This window comes from Tauraco erythrolophus, chromosome 1 (genome assembly GCF_009769465.1).
Source record: "Tauraco erythrolophus isolate bTauEry1 chromosome 1, bTauEry1.pri, whole genome shotgun sequence".
Classification (NCBI taxonomy): Eukaryota; Metazoa; Chordata; class Aves; order Musophagiformes; family Musophagidae; genus Tauraco; species Tauraco erythrolophus.
The window spans coordinates 70,787,927-70,804,103 of record NC_141465.1 but is presented as its reverse complement, the minus strand read 5'-3'; the positions used below and the strand labels follow the sequence as shown (position 1 = coordinate 70,804,103).

Here is a 16,177-nt window from a genome sequence, read left to right as displayed (position 1 = left end):
TCCTCATATGTGAGGTGCTCCAGTCTCTTAATCATCTTAGTGGCCTTCGCTAGACTCTCTCCAGTGTGTCCATGTCTCTTTTGTACTGAAGAGCCTGGAACTGGACATAGTACACCAGGTGTGGCATCACCAGCACTGAGAGGAAGGATCTCGTCTCTCAACCTGCTGGCAACAGTCCTCCTAATGCATCTCAGGATATCATTAACCTTCTTTGTGGCCAAAGCACATTGCTGGCTCATGTTCAACTTGATCTCTACCAGAAACCCCAGGTCCTTTTCTGCAAAGCTCCTTTCCAGTTAGGCAGCCCTCAACATGTGCTGCTGCCAGGGGTTGTTCCTCCCCGGGTGCAGGACTTTGCACTTCTTGTTGAACTCCCTGAGGTTCCTGTCAGCCCATTTCTCCAGCCTGTCAAGCTCCCTCAGGATGGCAGCATGACCCTCTGGTGTACCAGCCACTCCTGCCAGTTTGGTTTCATGTGCAAACTTGCTGAGGGTGCACTCTACCTCATCATTCAGATCATTAATGAAGATGTTGAACAGGATTGAACTCAGTACTGATCTCTGGGGTACACTGCTAGTTACTAGCCTACACCTAGACTTCTTGCCACTGATCACCACCCTCTGGGCCCAGCCATCGAGCCATTTTACAATTCACCTGAATGGTGGAATGGCAGCACCTTACCTGTTTTGCCGTTTGGCAAGCATCACATCGGAACAGGCTGTGAAATGAGATTTACAATGTAGTTTTGCAGTATAAGTTTACTAGTATAAGGTGCAGCCTAGAAAAAGCATAGAAATAGGTATTTGAAAATGCCCCACAGACTGAGGTGAGGTGGGAACTGGAGTTTGAATGCTGAATGAGTGGGAATAGTTAAAGCATCAAAGGGCTATGAAGGCCTTTGAAAATTACAGTAAGCAGCTTGTACCTTTGTGAAAAAGCTTCTGGCTTTTTCATTTGTATGAGTTGGCAAAGACAACACTGGAAAATAAGAATCAGAATATATATTGTCATTTTATTCTTAGAGTCTACAATATTTCATTAGATATTACAGTTTCTCTTAACATAATCATATCTACTTTATTTGTAACTTTGCAATTGGCATACCTTTGGATAGTGACAGTTTGCTGTAATTACAAATATTTCTACTGTTAGGCGCGGTTCTGAAGATCTGGCAATTGGATTTTAAAATAGTCCTTCTAAAATAAAGTGAACAAAGTTAAAACTAACACAGACAGTTTTGCATATCCAAAAGCAGGTATTTGAAATTAGCAGTGACCTGAATGCCTTAGTCTTGGTGATGTGCATCAAGGATTTCCAGCAGGAGTTACTTGTTTGGCAGCAGGAAGCATTGACTTTGCAGCATGAAAGGGACTTCTTGTGGCATAAATCCAGAACTTTTGCAACCCAAAAAGCTGTGTATTGTTACTAACCCTCCCCCTACTTTGGAAGAACCACTACCACTTTTCAGAATGGCTGTTAATGAGATTACGCAACTGCTGATGATTTAGTCAGCTCAGTGACTGAGTATGCTCCATTTTTTCATAATGAAAAGACATGGAGATATATGTGTCGAGGGTTTTCACTTGAAAGCGGGGCTAATTGGATTTCGAAATAAACCTGTTATGGCTTCCTCCCTGCTTCCACAGTTTGCTGAATTTTCTGCTGTTGCTGTCAGAATGGAAAGCCAGCACTAGAAAGCTGAGGAGAGCAAGATCTTTTTATTTCCATAGAAATTTGCAACAGTATTTTCCTGTTTTTCTGTGATTAGAAGTTTGGTGGTTTTTTTTTTTTTTGCATTTAACTGATTGCTCCTTACTATGGTCTTTTGTAGTAAGTTGCCTTATATGTACTGAATCCATATTGAATTTAATTATTTTTATTGTAATAATTTCCTTCATTTTTAGCCTTTATTCATTTTTTATTTATTTATTGCCTGTTTTAGTGCAAAATTGCTATCCTTTTCCTTAGCTGCCTTCCAATTCAGGTCTCATTTATCTGTAGCTCTCTTCTTCTGCTCTGAAGAATCCTTTCTTTTCTGCACAGCTTGTTTTCCCCTGTGCTCATCCTGGGCTCCCCTGTTGGTTAGATTTACATTATAAATTCTATTTGCTTTAGCATATATCCAAAAGTGCAAACGATTGTCTCAATTAGTTGAGCTCTATATTCACGTTCTAAATTTATTTTTTGCTCCTTGTGCAGTTTCTTACTCGTTTCTCACCAATTTATCATGGTAGACATTACTACAGCCTTGATGGGGAGACATCTCTAGAGACTTCAGTGAAGCGATAGAACTCACTAAAAACAGTTGCTTGCAGCATTCTTGCAGGAATTAAAAAATATGGTTTAGACTTTTTCAATATATGATACTCCACCCTACTCTGCTGTACTGTAATTGCTACCATTACTACTAATACATTAAATGGATTTGGTAAACATAAGATAAATGTGCCAATTTCTACTACTGACAGAGAACAGATTTACCTCTGTGATATCTGTGAGTTAGATCCCTTTGCCAGTGATGGTACACAGTTGTTAAATTACTTAGGCATAAAGAAATATTGTCATCTAAGTCATGATAGATGGTAATGGAGGATTAATTTTTTTTTTCCTTACTGATGCAGATTTGTTTACTCGTGTAAGGATGGAGGGAGACTTTTTGGGTGGAATTATGCTGAGAGTACACTGAAATCGTACGAGAAATGTATTTTATTCTACTTTTTGTGATGTATACCAGTGTGCGTAGTAGCTGCAGAAGGTGGTATTTTGGAGATGTTACCTATGGTTTATCATATGATTTCAGCTAGTGCAGGAAGGAAAGAATAAACTGAATGACAGGTATAATGCTCCTGTCCTACTTCTGTCATTTCAAACATCTCTGGTTTTGCCCCTTTTAGACCAACCTTGTGAAGCTGCTTTTGATGCACTGGGCAAATCCCAATCTTCTTAACTGCAATAACGAAAAGCCTTCAGGTAGGTGAAAAATCCATGTATATTTTGTATGTACTAGTTACTGTGACACTGTTTGCTCTCCTTCTTGCTTTCTTAGTTATACACACGCAGGCACACATATATATGTGTGTATACCTACAGTCTATATAGTATGTAGACTTATATACAGATATACATGTGTATAAATGTTTTTTCATATATTGCTGAGAACTGTTAGTATTGATCATGCAGGATGTCATATCAAACAATAGCATCTTTTTCCACTTGTTGCATTCCCTGTTTATTTTTAGTTATGTTTCTTCCTTGTAAGTTCTTCAGTACCTTGGTGGTAGCTGCATTTACACTTCCTTGGTGACTTCTTACTAAGTTCCTTTCTCTGTCTCAACTGATGATAGTACATAGCCTCATGAACTGGAATCTCTATAGCTGTTGACTGAAAACAAATTCACCAGTTTTCAAGTGTAACATCTGTTGTTTCCCACAGAAGAAGACACCTTCCTAGACCAGATAGCAACAGGGGAGCTGAAGCACTGGCTCTAAAGAGAACAGAATAATAGAATATGTTAGGTTGAAAGGGATTTCAGATCAACTGATCTAACCCGGTGATGAAAGCAGACGTAATGCAGTAATGCTACATAACAGTGTTGGAAAGAGGAAAAATATGGTTGTTCAACCTTTTATGCCTAGGATAAAATGAGGAAGGAACCCAGTAATGCAGAAGATAGAATCTTTCTGTCAGATTATGAGAAAAAACTTCCTTTGCATAATAAACTAAGATATGTTATGCTTCAAATAATGTGCCCCCTACGAATACACTCACAGGGAACTTTATGGACTTAACCACAGGAAAGTTGTTTGTGGTTAGATACGTGCCAGGTTGTATTTGTATAAAAGACTGTGGACCAAACTAAAATCATCTACCAATACAGTGAGTTAACCACTTTTAGTGTGTATTTAACACAGTTGAGTTAACTATATTTCTGGTCTGCAAATACAACTGATTTCAGCACTTCTGTATGTGCAAGACATATATCTAGTTTATAGAAATTTAAAAGGTTTGAAAAGAATTTCAGTACGTTTTCATTGAAATACGGAGTTTAAAACAGTTGTGTTGCTTTTCCTGAAGTGCTGTGAAATATTGAATAATACTTCAGTTGACTACACAGTGAGAATAGTTTTAAGGTTTTGCAAATGACAACTTAATTTCATAGTTAATTTACTTTGCCTTTGTTTTCTCAATAGTTTCAAGTATTATTTTGTTATCAATACCTGAGCATTTCTTTTCATTTTGTCTAGCTGAGTGCTTAATCTTAATCCTAATCTGATTTAGAGATTTGAACTGAAAGGAGCTTTTCTGCACTGTTTTCTTCATCTGATATCTTGATGTTCCAATGTCTTAGATGTTGCAGCTTCTGAGTTTATTGAGGAAATGCTTCTGAAGGCTGAAATTGTTTGGGAGGAAAAAATGAAAGACCCTTTAGCTGTTTCTACTTTATCTCAAGAAGAGCCATATGAAGAGATCATCCATGATCTGCCCACAATTTCCAATAAACTGTAAGTGTTTCTATTGTTAAAAGTGAGTCCAGATTATCATTTGAACTGAATTTGTCAATCTGTGAATCCTGGCTGTGTGTCCTTAGAGATATTCAAAACACATCTGGACATGGTCCTGGGCAACCGGCTTGTGTCCCTGCTTGATCAGAGGGGATGGAACTAGATGCGTCCTAGAGGACCCTTCCAACCTCAACCATTCTGTGATTCTGTGATTCCGTGATTGTGATTTGATGGGTCAAGTAACTCTTTAATTTTGGAAATCTACTGAATCATCTTTTATATTTGTATCTCTCATCTCTTTTTGTCAACCTTAATTCTATAAATATAGACTATGAATAATAAAATACAGTAATCTTATTACTGTATTTTAATATTACTGTATTAATAATACAATATAATTGCCAGTAAAATTATCTGAGATTGCCTTAGCAGTATTATTAGAGGTTAATACTGTAGACCCAAACATCCTTTTATTAAGGTAGACGGGAATAGTGTAATAGAACTACCATTGCTTATGAGAGAAACAGGGACAAGTTCTGAAAGTAAAAATAGTATGTGCAATCACAGGTAAAATGATGCAGACCCAGGCAGTTACAGATTTGAAGTTAGATTTATACTGCTTAAAAAGGAAAGCAAAAAAGAGGAAGCAAACATTTATACACTTAGGGAAAACACTTTTCCTCCCCATTTCTGAAGGTCAACTTCACTCCAAGCTCTTCTCCTCTTACCCTTTGTTTTTGCTGCAAGTTACACTTAATCCTTTCAGAGAGGGATTCAGGGTTCAACAGGGCAGATTTACAGTTATTTCCCTGTGTCACTCCTTCCATCTTGCTCTTTTCCTGTGCTTCGGCATGGATACTCCACAAGCTGTAGTGCATTCAGGGATGTACCTGCTCCAGCATAGCTCCTCCAAGGGGCACATTTCCTTCAGGGAAATGCCTGCTTTTGTGTGGACCTATCCACAGTCTACAGTCCTTCCAGAGGTGTACCTGTGCCAGCATGGCTCTTCCATGTACCACACAGGGAAAGAGCAAGAAGGACGCAGTAATGGAGAGAAATAACTGAAGTCCCTTAAGGGAGTGGTGGTGCCTGCTCTGCTGTGAAGCACCACCTACTTCTCTGTCCTTGATGGTCCCTCTTTTGTTTCTCAGTCTTTTATTCCCTCTTCCTCTCTCCCTGTGGCATTTTCCGCCCTTTTTAAAATATATTTTCAGAGAGGCACCATCAGCTTCGCCAGTGGGCTCAGCTGTGTCCTATGGTGGGTCCATTGCAGAGCTGGCTGAAACTGGCCGTGCCCAGCATGGAGCAGCATGAGGCCTCTTCTCACAGAGACATCCCTGCAGCCCCTCTGCCACCAAAACCTCGAAGCTTACGGCTAGTGCAATAATTTGCAGGAAATGCACTTTGCTTATTGTATTATATGAATTTTAACAGCATCTCATTATAAGGTTTTACAAATGTATTTGTGATATACCATTAATTAATGCATTGCCACCTTATCTGAGTGTTTCTTACTGTTGTGCTAAAGTATTATCATTTGTGAATAAGATGGTGGAGCCTGGCCCATGAAAACGGGTGGCGGTAGAGGCCAACGAGTAGGGAGCTGGTTTTGTATTGAAGACCACAATGTCATATAATCAACATTTGTCTTTCCTTTCTAATACCAGTATGAGTTTCTTTGAAGGCAGACCAAATAAATTAGCTAAAGGACAGAATTTTACTAATGTCATGAGATTTTTTTGAAGGTTGACCAATGAAGCAAACCTAAGGTCTGTGCTGGGAAGTTTTGCTAGTTTTAATTCTAATGGTACAATCAGAAGAAATCCTGTTATTCCACTGGCAAAAAATACCTGTACCAAATACATTAATTGACATAGCATATAGTTCAGGAAATTAAATTGGGTGTGTCTGTTTAAAGGTGACTTTAGGCTTGTGACATGGCTGCAATCATCAGCACTGTACTTCTAGTTTAGTACATGAACTTGTAGAATGTTTCTTGGGGAAATAGTCCCTAAGCACACAGATAGTGGAGTCATCTAGGAAGTAATAAATACTAAAAAACTAGGAACTTATTCTCAAATAAAGCTAACTTAATCACATTACATATTTTCTGATACCTGTTTAAGTAAGTAAATATTAATTACTTAATTTAATTAGTAATGTATGTGTTTCAAAATCAGTAGAAGGATGTGAAATAAAATATATATAGACGTATTCAAGACAACAAAGAAGAAAAGAGATAACATTTTTTCTTGTTGCAGAGCATGTTCATTTGTTTAACCATTTATGTATCAACTTGCATTTCAATTATTCCAGTGGTTTCAAACACTTTTCTAGTGTTTAATCCATTCTGAAGTTTCTATTATGTAACTTTAAAAAGTTTTTTAGACTGAAATTTCAGAGATTATGCAGTTTACAGGTGTTAACTAGCTTAGGAATTGTTTGGAGGGTCTCAGAATCGCCTGCAGAAGGTTTACAGTAGCAGAAGTTCTCTCAAACAAAAGCTGTAAGCTCAAAGAGCCCATGAAAATATCGTTGCAGAACCTGCCTTGATATAATGCATTTTATAACATATTTCTACCAAGTTACAAGCTACAGTAGTGATTCAGATATTTATGATAAAACTGCCAATTATTTGATTGTCAGCTACCAGTTTTTTGTATGTTTTCTTTTTTCTTAAAAAATAATGACGAGCTAGAGGATGGCAACTTATGGAAATCCATCTGAGTTTATCTAAAAAAACCCCACCTACACAAAACTTCAAATTATTACATATATGATGGCTTATGCTCCTAAAAATTAAAATGCCTATTACTCCATATAACATGCAAGATTTTTCCTGTTAGGTATGCTAGTAGCAACAGACCTACCTTGTTCAAATAAGATTACCCTAGATAACTCTCCTTCCTGTCTGTTATGCAACATTATTTTGGCTTAGAGTCTCCCTTTGTGGTTAATTATCCATTAATTTTCATTAAAAAAGACAGTTCATGATAATCCACTTGCCTACATTAACATAAAATCTTCTCTTGCACCATCCTATAGTACAATTTCCAATGGCATTGCTTGACTTCATCTTGTGACTAAGAGAAATACATATGAATGTTAATAGAAATATTTTTCTAAAAAGCCACTGTTTTCTGGCAACATTTTGTTTCTGTTTGTTTTATTTTTCACAGTGTCTTCTTGAACCTGAGTTCAAGTTCTTGTAATCTTTTAAATTTTTGTTATAATATGAATTATATGTCAGCATTTCCATCATGTGAAGTCCTATTAATATCTCACAAATGCACATAATTTATAGGCTATTCTCCTGTACATCAATACATGGAACATGCCTGTTAAGTTATTGTTATCCTCTTAAGTTCAAACAGCATCTGCGAAAACAGTAGGCACCCTTTTTTCCCCACACTTTGCTGTTATTTACAACTTTCTTCTCTTGTTCCACCTGAAGTGTATTTGGTTGTAAGGAGTTTACAGATGAATTTTAAGAAGTGTTTCTAATGTGTGTCATATAATTAACGCAAAAGCAGTAAGATTAAATGGTTGAGGTTCAACCTGGATCTTCACAATTTAAAAGAAATGTCACGTGAATAATAAAAAGTTATAAATGGCAATGTGTTGCTTTTTAATATTAGAATTCATTTGGCTGATGCTTTGCTTTAAATCTTGATTTGTGATTAAATCTTAAAAGTAATTCAGACCAAGGAATTTGAGCGGTTTTGGATAACAGCAAAAGACTACTCAAAAAGAAAACTCTATATTCAATAATGTTTTGTTCAATTCTGAGTCTGGCTAAAATGTGAGTTAGTATTAGACATTTCTGCTTGCCGGTGTCAGAACTACTTCATTTCTTCTATCATCTAATCACTGATACTTCTTATTCTATGACATCTAATTGCCAAGTTCATGAAAAGAGTTTAGCTTTTCTGTTCTGCAATCCAAATCAAGAAAAAAGGCAAATCAGTTGGCTTTTGGATCTTGTGTCTGTGTGACATTTGGTAAATAAATTTATGGCAAATTTATCTTAGGACAATCAAAGCAGTAAAAAAAAAAAAAAAAATATTTTCAGTAGCGTTCCTCTAAACATTTTACGTTAAAATGTCCAAAGCAAAACATCATTAGAAAGGAAATTGTGTATATTTCATTACAAAATGTTGAAACTTTATTCTTTCAATGTTTGCAGACTGAGGGTTTCATCAAAAGTAAGGGTTTGTTCACGTGTTTTTTTCCAGTGGGAAACTACTTTTCACTCATTTTCCAATGATTTCTGCTTGGGAGGTACTTTGCCTTTGCTTAGGACCGTACCTTTCTAAAACTATGTCTATGTTTCAGTTTTGTTTCCAACAGCAGTAGAAATTAATGTTAGCTATGGGTCCTCCATTTCATTTGAATTAACTGTGTGTATAATCCTGGCTTTATTATAATCAGTGATCAAACTGAAGTAACTGAAGTAATAAAAAATGAGATTTTTTTTTAAATTAAGTTTGACATCTGGCTTTTATGCCATAGCGGAATGCACTATTCCCACATTCCCACATTGAGTCCATATTTCCTTTCAATGAAATTATGCACACATTTTGGCAAGGAGCTGCTGTACACTCCATGAGATTGTCTCATTTGCACTGTCAGAGCCCAGATGATTATTTTTTAAGGTGCTTGTGTTGTCAGCTCCTTGGACTGATTCCTTGCTAATACCTCTGGATGTAAACCACTGCCAAAATCATCCAAGGTTTTGGCCTTACTGTTTTTCACAAGTGTGATATGGTCTGAAGTGTCAGTAGGAAAAACATCTCCATGCATGTAAGAATAGGTTTAACTTATATGTGAATGGAGAGTATTGTGTATCGTTTCAGTAATTTCAGGACTCTGCTGTTTGCTTGGGCTTTTTTTAGCATATCACAAATTCAAAGCAGCTTTTTGCCATAAAATAGATCTTGGATATTGTCTGATTGAAAATAAGCTAAAAAGTGATGGAATTTTAATTTTATTAAATGCAGTAGCCATATATGTATTGAATTATTTTAAAACACATTATTTTTCAAAACAGTATTCCATAGGTTAATTGTGTATTTTAAATTCAGTTTCCAAATTGGCTATTGATTTGGAGCCTAGTGCTGTCAAAGGCAGACTCATGCATATTCACTTTGGCTTGCTCAGTTCTGCTTCAGAAAAGATATACATAAAGGTGAATTTTAAATCAAAGTCTTTTGCTCTATGTCTTTGGGAACAGACCAACCTATGTGAACCGTTTATTTCTTACCAATTTCTTTTTTGTACCTGGGCCGGGAACGAGTGTCTCAGCCTTGAACTGTACCTTAGTTCTGTGCTTGTGCCACCCACATTTGGCAATCTTTTGTTTGTCTGATGTCTTCAGGAGGAGTCTAATTGCTTTATTGATTCTCTTTGTAGCAATCCCCTGGCTTTACCGATTGCCAAGCAAGACAGTTTGCTGGAGAAAGACACCATGTTTAAGGATGCAACTAAAGGCTTATGTAAGCAGCAATCTCAAGACAGCGCATCTGAAAACGTCACTGTGAGCACTACAACCAAGCTGGAACAGGTAATGGCATGCAGTTTCTTGAAATGTTTGTTAGGGCTTAGGTCTGGAAATTGTAAGCTTAATGAAGCCGAAGACCATAATGAGTTTTTTCCCCTCACCACACAGCAATATCATTTGCACTGTGGAGCCTTGGCTCCTTGATCTCTCCCTGCAATCAATCTGGCCCTGCAAAGAGCTCCCTCTCTGCAAATTGAACAGCTGCTTCCTGCCAGCTACTGGTGGCAGGTCGGGGGCTGTGGCAGTCGGAGGGCCCAGAGCTCCTCAAACTCTATTCATGGTTCACAACAGGGGAGGGACAACTGTTAGGGCTGCCCAAAGCCTGCTCTTGTCTCCAACGTCAGTTTACAAAGGAAAGAAAAACAACCTGGGAGACTGCAAAAACAAAAAGAATGTCTAAGGAATATTACAGTGCAAAATAAGTGACTGTAATTTACAGATAGGAATTGCCAGATTTACAGCTGGAGTGTTAACTCTCTTTCTTGTGCTAATGCGTTAGGATACAGGCACTGATTATTTGAATACCCTTCACAGTTTTAGCCACAGGATCACAGTCTCATTCAATGTATAGGGTGAATGCAAAAGGAGGCAATTATCTGTTACTTGTAAATCTGGCATGTCCTAACTTTTAGTATTTAGGACTTAAACATTGTTCGGGTTGGGTTTTGGTGGGTTTTTTTTTTTTGGTACAAGGAATTTTATTTTCTGTTACATGTATTGGGGAAACACATATTCCAGAAATGTTTAGCCATTTAAGAAACAAACTACTTTAGAACTGGGGGGTGGAGGGGAGAATTTCCATTTAAAATAATTTACTGCAAGTTTGAAGCCTAACAAAAGAGCAAGATACTGATTCCATTTAAACCATGTTCAGTTCAAAAAAAGAGACTAAATGCCTTGACAGAATCGTGCACACTCCACTGCTTTTTGTTTGAACACCTTTCAGAGAAATGTGTTAATCATGTGAGATCAATCAGTGAGTTCATGTGTCAGTCATAGGAGTCCATCTCTGAAAGCCCTCAGCTTTGGAATCCCAATTCAATCAGAAGATACCACAAAAGGTTTTGCACATGGCTTACATCTTGTTTTCATGTCATACAATTTCTGGCCTTGCCGATTGTTTAGTGATGTGATGAAAACCCAGTCAATCCAAAAGAGAAGCACTGCCGGTCAGAAAAGAGAATGCTTGCAACCCTACTAGAAGGAACCCTCCTATAATAGTAGGAAAAGAGAGGGAGGTATTTAGCTTAGGGTCTCTTTGAGACTATCACTTGCTTCTAGATGTTCAACAGAAGTGTGGACAAGGACGTATATATTTCCTTCTGCTTGAGTCTGTTTTGGTGTGAACCTAGCTAAAATTATTCAAGTTTTCGTTATCTCTAGGCTAGACTCTTGCTTTACAGTTTGTGCAGTAAAGCATATGCCGAAACTGATTGGAAGAAGAGCAGCTAATCTCCCAGGTGAGAAAGAGCAACCAGAGGTTTTCATGCTGGTAGTTTTCTCCTCCACCATGATCTAGAGTCACTTCAGGGTCATAGGGCAGATTTTCAAAACTTTACTTGTCCTACTGATTCTCCCTACTTCATTGCAACTTCCCACAACAGTTACAATTCAAAGACAAGACAACAGAATTAAAGGTGGATCTCTTTTAGCTCCATTAGCTGAGAAATTTCTACAGAAAACTCTCTTGTGAAATTCTGCTCTACATGAGCTAGAAGGAATGTATATCTTGTGGTCTTTTAAAAGCAGTAGAAACTGCAAACTTTGCGCAATATCTGCAGGTGCTGAATAAGGAGTGACACTCCCTTGGAAATAAGTAAGGAGGAACATCCTATCTGGGAAATTGACGCTAACATGGGATAGGTTAGAAACCATGTTATTTCAGCTGTTGTGTTTTTAAATAACTAATTGCGTTAAAAAAAAAAAATCATAGATTAGCAGAACTATTCGGTTGGCAAGGGCTTAATAAGCTTTGGCTCTTACGGACAAAAAAAGAGTAAAACAGTTTAATCACTTCAGGAATCGTAGAATCATAGAATGGCATAGGCTGGAAGGGACCTCAGAGATCATCTAATCCAACCTCCCTGTCACGGGCAGGGACGCCTCTCAGCTAGACCAGGCTACTCAAGGCTCCGTCCAACCTGGCCTTGAACACCTCCAGGGAGGGGGCATCCACAACTTCTCTGGGCAAGTTTGATTTTAGATAACTAGAGAATTCCCATGTTTCGTCAAATGCAAGTATGAGGGTTTTTTTCGTTTTTTGAAGTGACATAATTGTGATACTGGAAAGTAGCCTTTCTGTCATAGATATTTCTTATTTCAGCATGTTCTTGCTAATGTTTTTTGGGTTTATTTATTGGCAGTCTCCGTTTTCTACAGAACATTGAGCTGCAGTAACTTAAACATATTGCTTACTATGAACAGTGCTTTGTTTCTTCCATTCTCTTCTCTTGTGGAATAAGGAGATACCTATCACAAGCTGGGCTCTGGCCCCAGGAATCAAAAGGCAGCAAAACCTGCCATAGTTGAAGAAAAACAATCAAGATCAAATTTCTGTGTACTTTGAATACTCTTAATGTATTTTTTGTTACCCTGTGAGGATGGAGATTGTATTCTGTGCTACTTGCCATGCATTATGAATTGTAGATGTATGTGTATCATATCCATATTTGTGTATATAATATGTAGATCTTAGTTTTCAGAGATGATATTTCCAAGCAACATATTTTAAATATTTATTTCTCAATTTGAGAAGTAAAATTTTTATTTAGTGCTGATACCAAAGGAAAACCCTTCCCCCTATCCCTGCCTCTTGGGTATACTAATTCTAATGAGTTTCGCTGTCTTTTATGCTTACCAGTTGCATTCCAAACTACATTCAAAGTAATCATGTACTGTTGAATTTTTCAATAGAATATGTGGAGTCATTACTTGGATTTTATGTTCATATATTATTGAAATAGATCAGCATGATATTTCCTGTGCTTTGTGTCAGAAATTTCATACATTCTTGGGCAATATGGCATGCAGATTAGGCCTTTATTGGATGATCAGAGAGAAAAAATTCATCTTACTACATCTGAAACATGCATTTTTAATAGAGAAAGCTCGTAACTTTTTTGGCTTTGAGAAAACTAACAGCTCAAATTTATATGTAGCCTCAGGTTTTTTTAATTGGAAAAATAATGAAAAAGAGCCTTAACAAAATATTATTTCTCATGAAGTAAGATTTTTATTACATGAAGCATAGCAGATGGGGATCAAGTGACTACATTGATAAAGTATTTTGTGTCTTTCTTGGCTTGTATTAGCTTTTACTTTTTCTTAAGTAAAAGATGTTCTTTGATCATCTGTAATGTCAAGGTCTGCGCTGCCAAACAAAGAAAGCGATATGAATAATTTCCAGAATTTTATTATAGCTGGCAGTTTCTCTTCCTCTCAGCTGGGAAGGGTATTTTTCTGATAGCGGATTGAAATTACTGGCCTGGAATTGAATTACGTGCTTCATGCTACAAACAAACATAGATTAAATCTTTTCTTTTTCTTAATTGGGTCTTCTAAAAAAATATTTTTTTGTTTTTGGCTTATAATTCTTGTTTACATATTGTTGGCCATATGAACTGTGTGATAGAGTATCCCCTGATGCTCTTTTGATTGTTCTAGTACCACTTACCACATACACAAGGGACAACCATATATATCGTAGTATTTCATAGAAGAGCTAGAATGCAAATTTATTTCAGTGACACAAGTATTTAAAAAAATAAAAATCATTAGAGATTATTATCTTAGCAGATGGTGAATGCTGTTAAGTATATGTAATTTAGATGAGGAAATAGGAATCTTAATTGTTAGCATTCCAAAAACCTCAAAAACTAACTTCCAGAGGCGTAGTTATATTGGAACTTATGTTGTATTTATGGCTATTGCCATAAATGCACGCATCGAGGCGAAAATATAGAGAAAACTCATCTGTATGCTCAGAAAAGTAGATGAGAAGAATAGAATTCGAAGGAGCCCACAAATACGTTATTATAACAATGTAAATAATGTTTACTGATAGGTTAAATTACTTGTGATTAATGCATTTGGAGTTTCTAATTTCTATGTGATTTATTTGCTCATTGAGCTGTGAATTTTGATGCATGAATGTTAGAAAATGCTGAATCGCCAAATCCTAAACTTCCTAGGAAAAAAAAAAAAAAAGTGGAAAAGATTTCCATTTCCTTACTTGGAGTTTAACTGAGCACTTCACATTTCTAACCATCTATCTATAGAGTCAGCATCTTTGGCTATACCTAGATTATGAAATAAAACCAAGCCAGGGCCTGTTCTGTAGGGATATCAGGGATGGGTCAGTGCACATCCATGAAACAAACCTCTTTTCTCCTTCAAAAGATGAGGCTGTACACAAACAGCCTATAGGAAATGACCATTGACACGTGGCCTGAATGATACCCAGATATTGTCTGCATGAGTGCCAGCTGGCATGAGCCAAGAACATGCAGGGAAGTGTGCTAACAGTTCAGAAAACATGGCGAACCTCAGGGCAGTGCTCAAATCCAAAGCCCTCTTTTATTTACAAATAAAGACATTTGTCTCTAGCCTAGTGTGGATTTAATCTTTATGTAGATAGATTAAGAGAAGCTCATTTTCTGGCACAGGCGTTCTGAGGTTTGATAGCACACAAGGGAGTATAGTGAAGACCTGTGCCTGCTTTGTTCTTGCAAGCCAGGTGAGCATACTAATAAGGAAAGGAGGCCAGAGACTTCTGTCTTTCATCTGCCTTCTCTCTACTAGAAGCTTAAAAAAGTTCTTAGAATCCTTTTGTTAATTTTGTCCAAGGCACATCATCAAAAACAAATGTCAAAATGTAATTTACAGTTTTTCCAAGTGAAATTCTTGTTTTCTAGCCAGCTTTACATCCAACTACTGTATTAAAACCAGAAAGAGCAAGAAACGCCGTCTTCTGTGTGACAGAAAAATCTGCATTCACTTCATTAGGGTGGGGAATACACTTCCAAAATAGGTAGATAGAAAAAGGCACGGACAGATGTAGCAGGCAACCTGTGTATGTTTGTCATATTCAAAACTCATATTCTACTTTCTGAGCCTGAAAATGCAAATATTTTCAAAACCAAGTGTTTTAAATAGACAGGAAAAATGAGAATAGTCACAGTAACATTTTGATAGACTCCGCTGTTTTAGAGTACATCTCTTCTGAAAAAAATGAATGACATGAGGACTGTGGGAAGGTATGTCGTGAAATTTTCAGCTGGCCTATTTGCACAGTTTACATGTTGGAGTAAGTACATTTTACATGTACATGTGAAAACAATCATTACTTTAGCTAAGTCTAGTGAATAATCTCCCTGAGATGCTTACTGTTTTGCATTTGTACATTTAACTGCTTTGTGGACTTAATGGAATGAGAGGTGTTTTTTCACAATTTTTACTGGGAAAGAAGGAAATAGAAAGCATTATTCAAGTGTGATTGGGCACTACTGCCTCTTGTCTTTGTACATCTCTGCAGTTAGTACATCTAGAGCTGCTGTTGTAAGGTATGTTTTCCTTAAATTTTTTATGGGTTGCTACTTTGTCTAGTTCAACATCTGTTGCAGATGGGATGCAGATTAGATGTCTGCCTTTCCTGTTTTAGTGAGAGAGTGGAACAACATTGAAAAATCTCGTGCTAACAGTCATGCTTTCACAGGCATATGAGGTTTGCATATACCATTTTAATCATAAACATTTCTTGCCTGTTGGTAGAGCTGATAAAAAAAAAGACAGTTTTCTGTGAGGAGTTTGCCTGTTTCGTCATATACTTGTTTTAAGCATTATTTTCTACTGAATGTACTTGTCTTTAGAGGAATAGTAAGGAAATGATTAAAGACTTGAGCAGAGGTCCTCCACTTTTTCCAGTCACTGTATCAGTCCCAAAATGGAAGTTTAAGTCCTAAAAAAAAATAAAGCTATTACAAGAAACAAAAATGCAATAATAGGTATAGCTCTTGAAATAGAGAAAAGAGTAGAAGCATGCCCTCCATAGATACAAGGTACTGCAGGGCTCTGGGACTCAGCAGAAGCTGGGACCTTGCAAGCCCTGCCTACATA

At 37.0% G+C, this 16,177-nt stretch overlaps 1 protein-coding gene across 1 annotated transcript in view; it reads left to right on the top strand.

The window, feature by feature from the left end:
• MYO16 (myosin XVI) overlaps positions 1–16,177 on the top strand; it is a 296,257-nt gene that overhangs the window by 91,163 nt on the left and 188,917 nt on the right. The window contains exons 7-9 of the mRNA XM_086610862.1: positions 2,895–2,970; positions 4,350–4,503; positions 9,916–10,066. Coding sequence (XP_086466988.1) covers positions 2,895–2,970; positions 4,350–4,503; positions 9,916–10,066 — 381 coding nt within the window. The remainder of the gene's footprint in view (positions 1–2,894; positions 2,971–4,349; positions 4,504–9,915; positions 10,067–16,177) is intronic.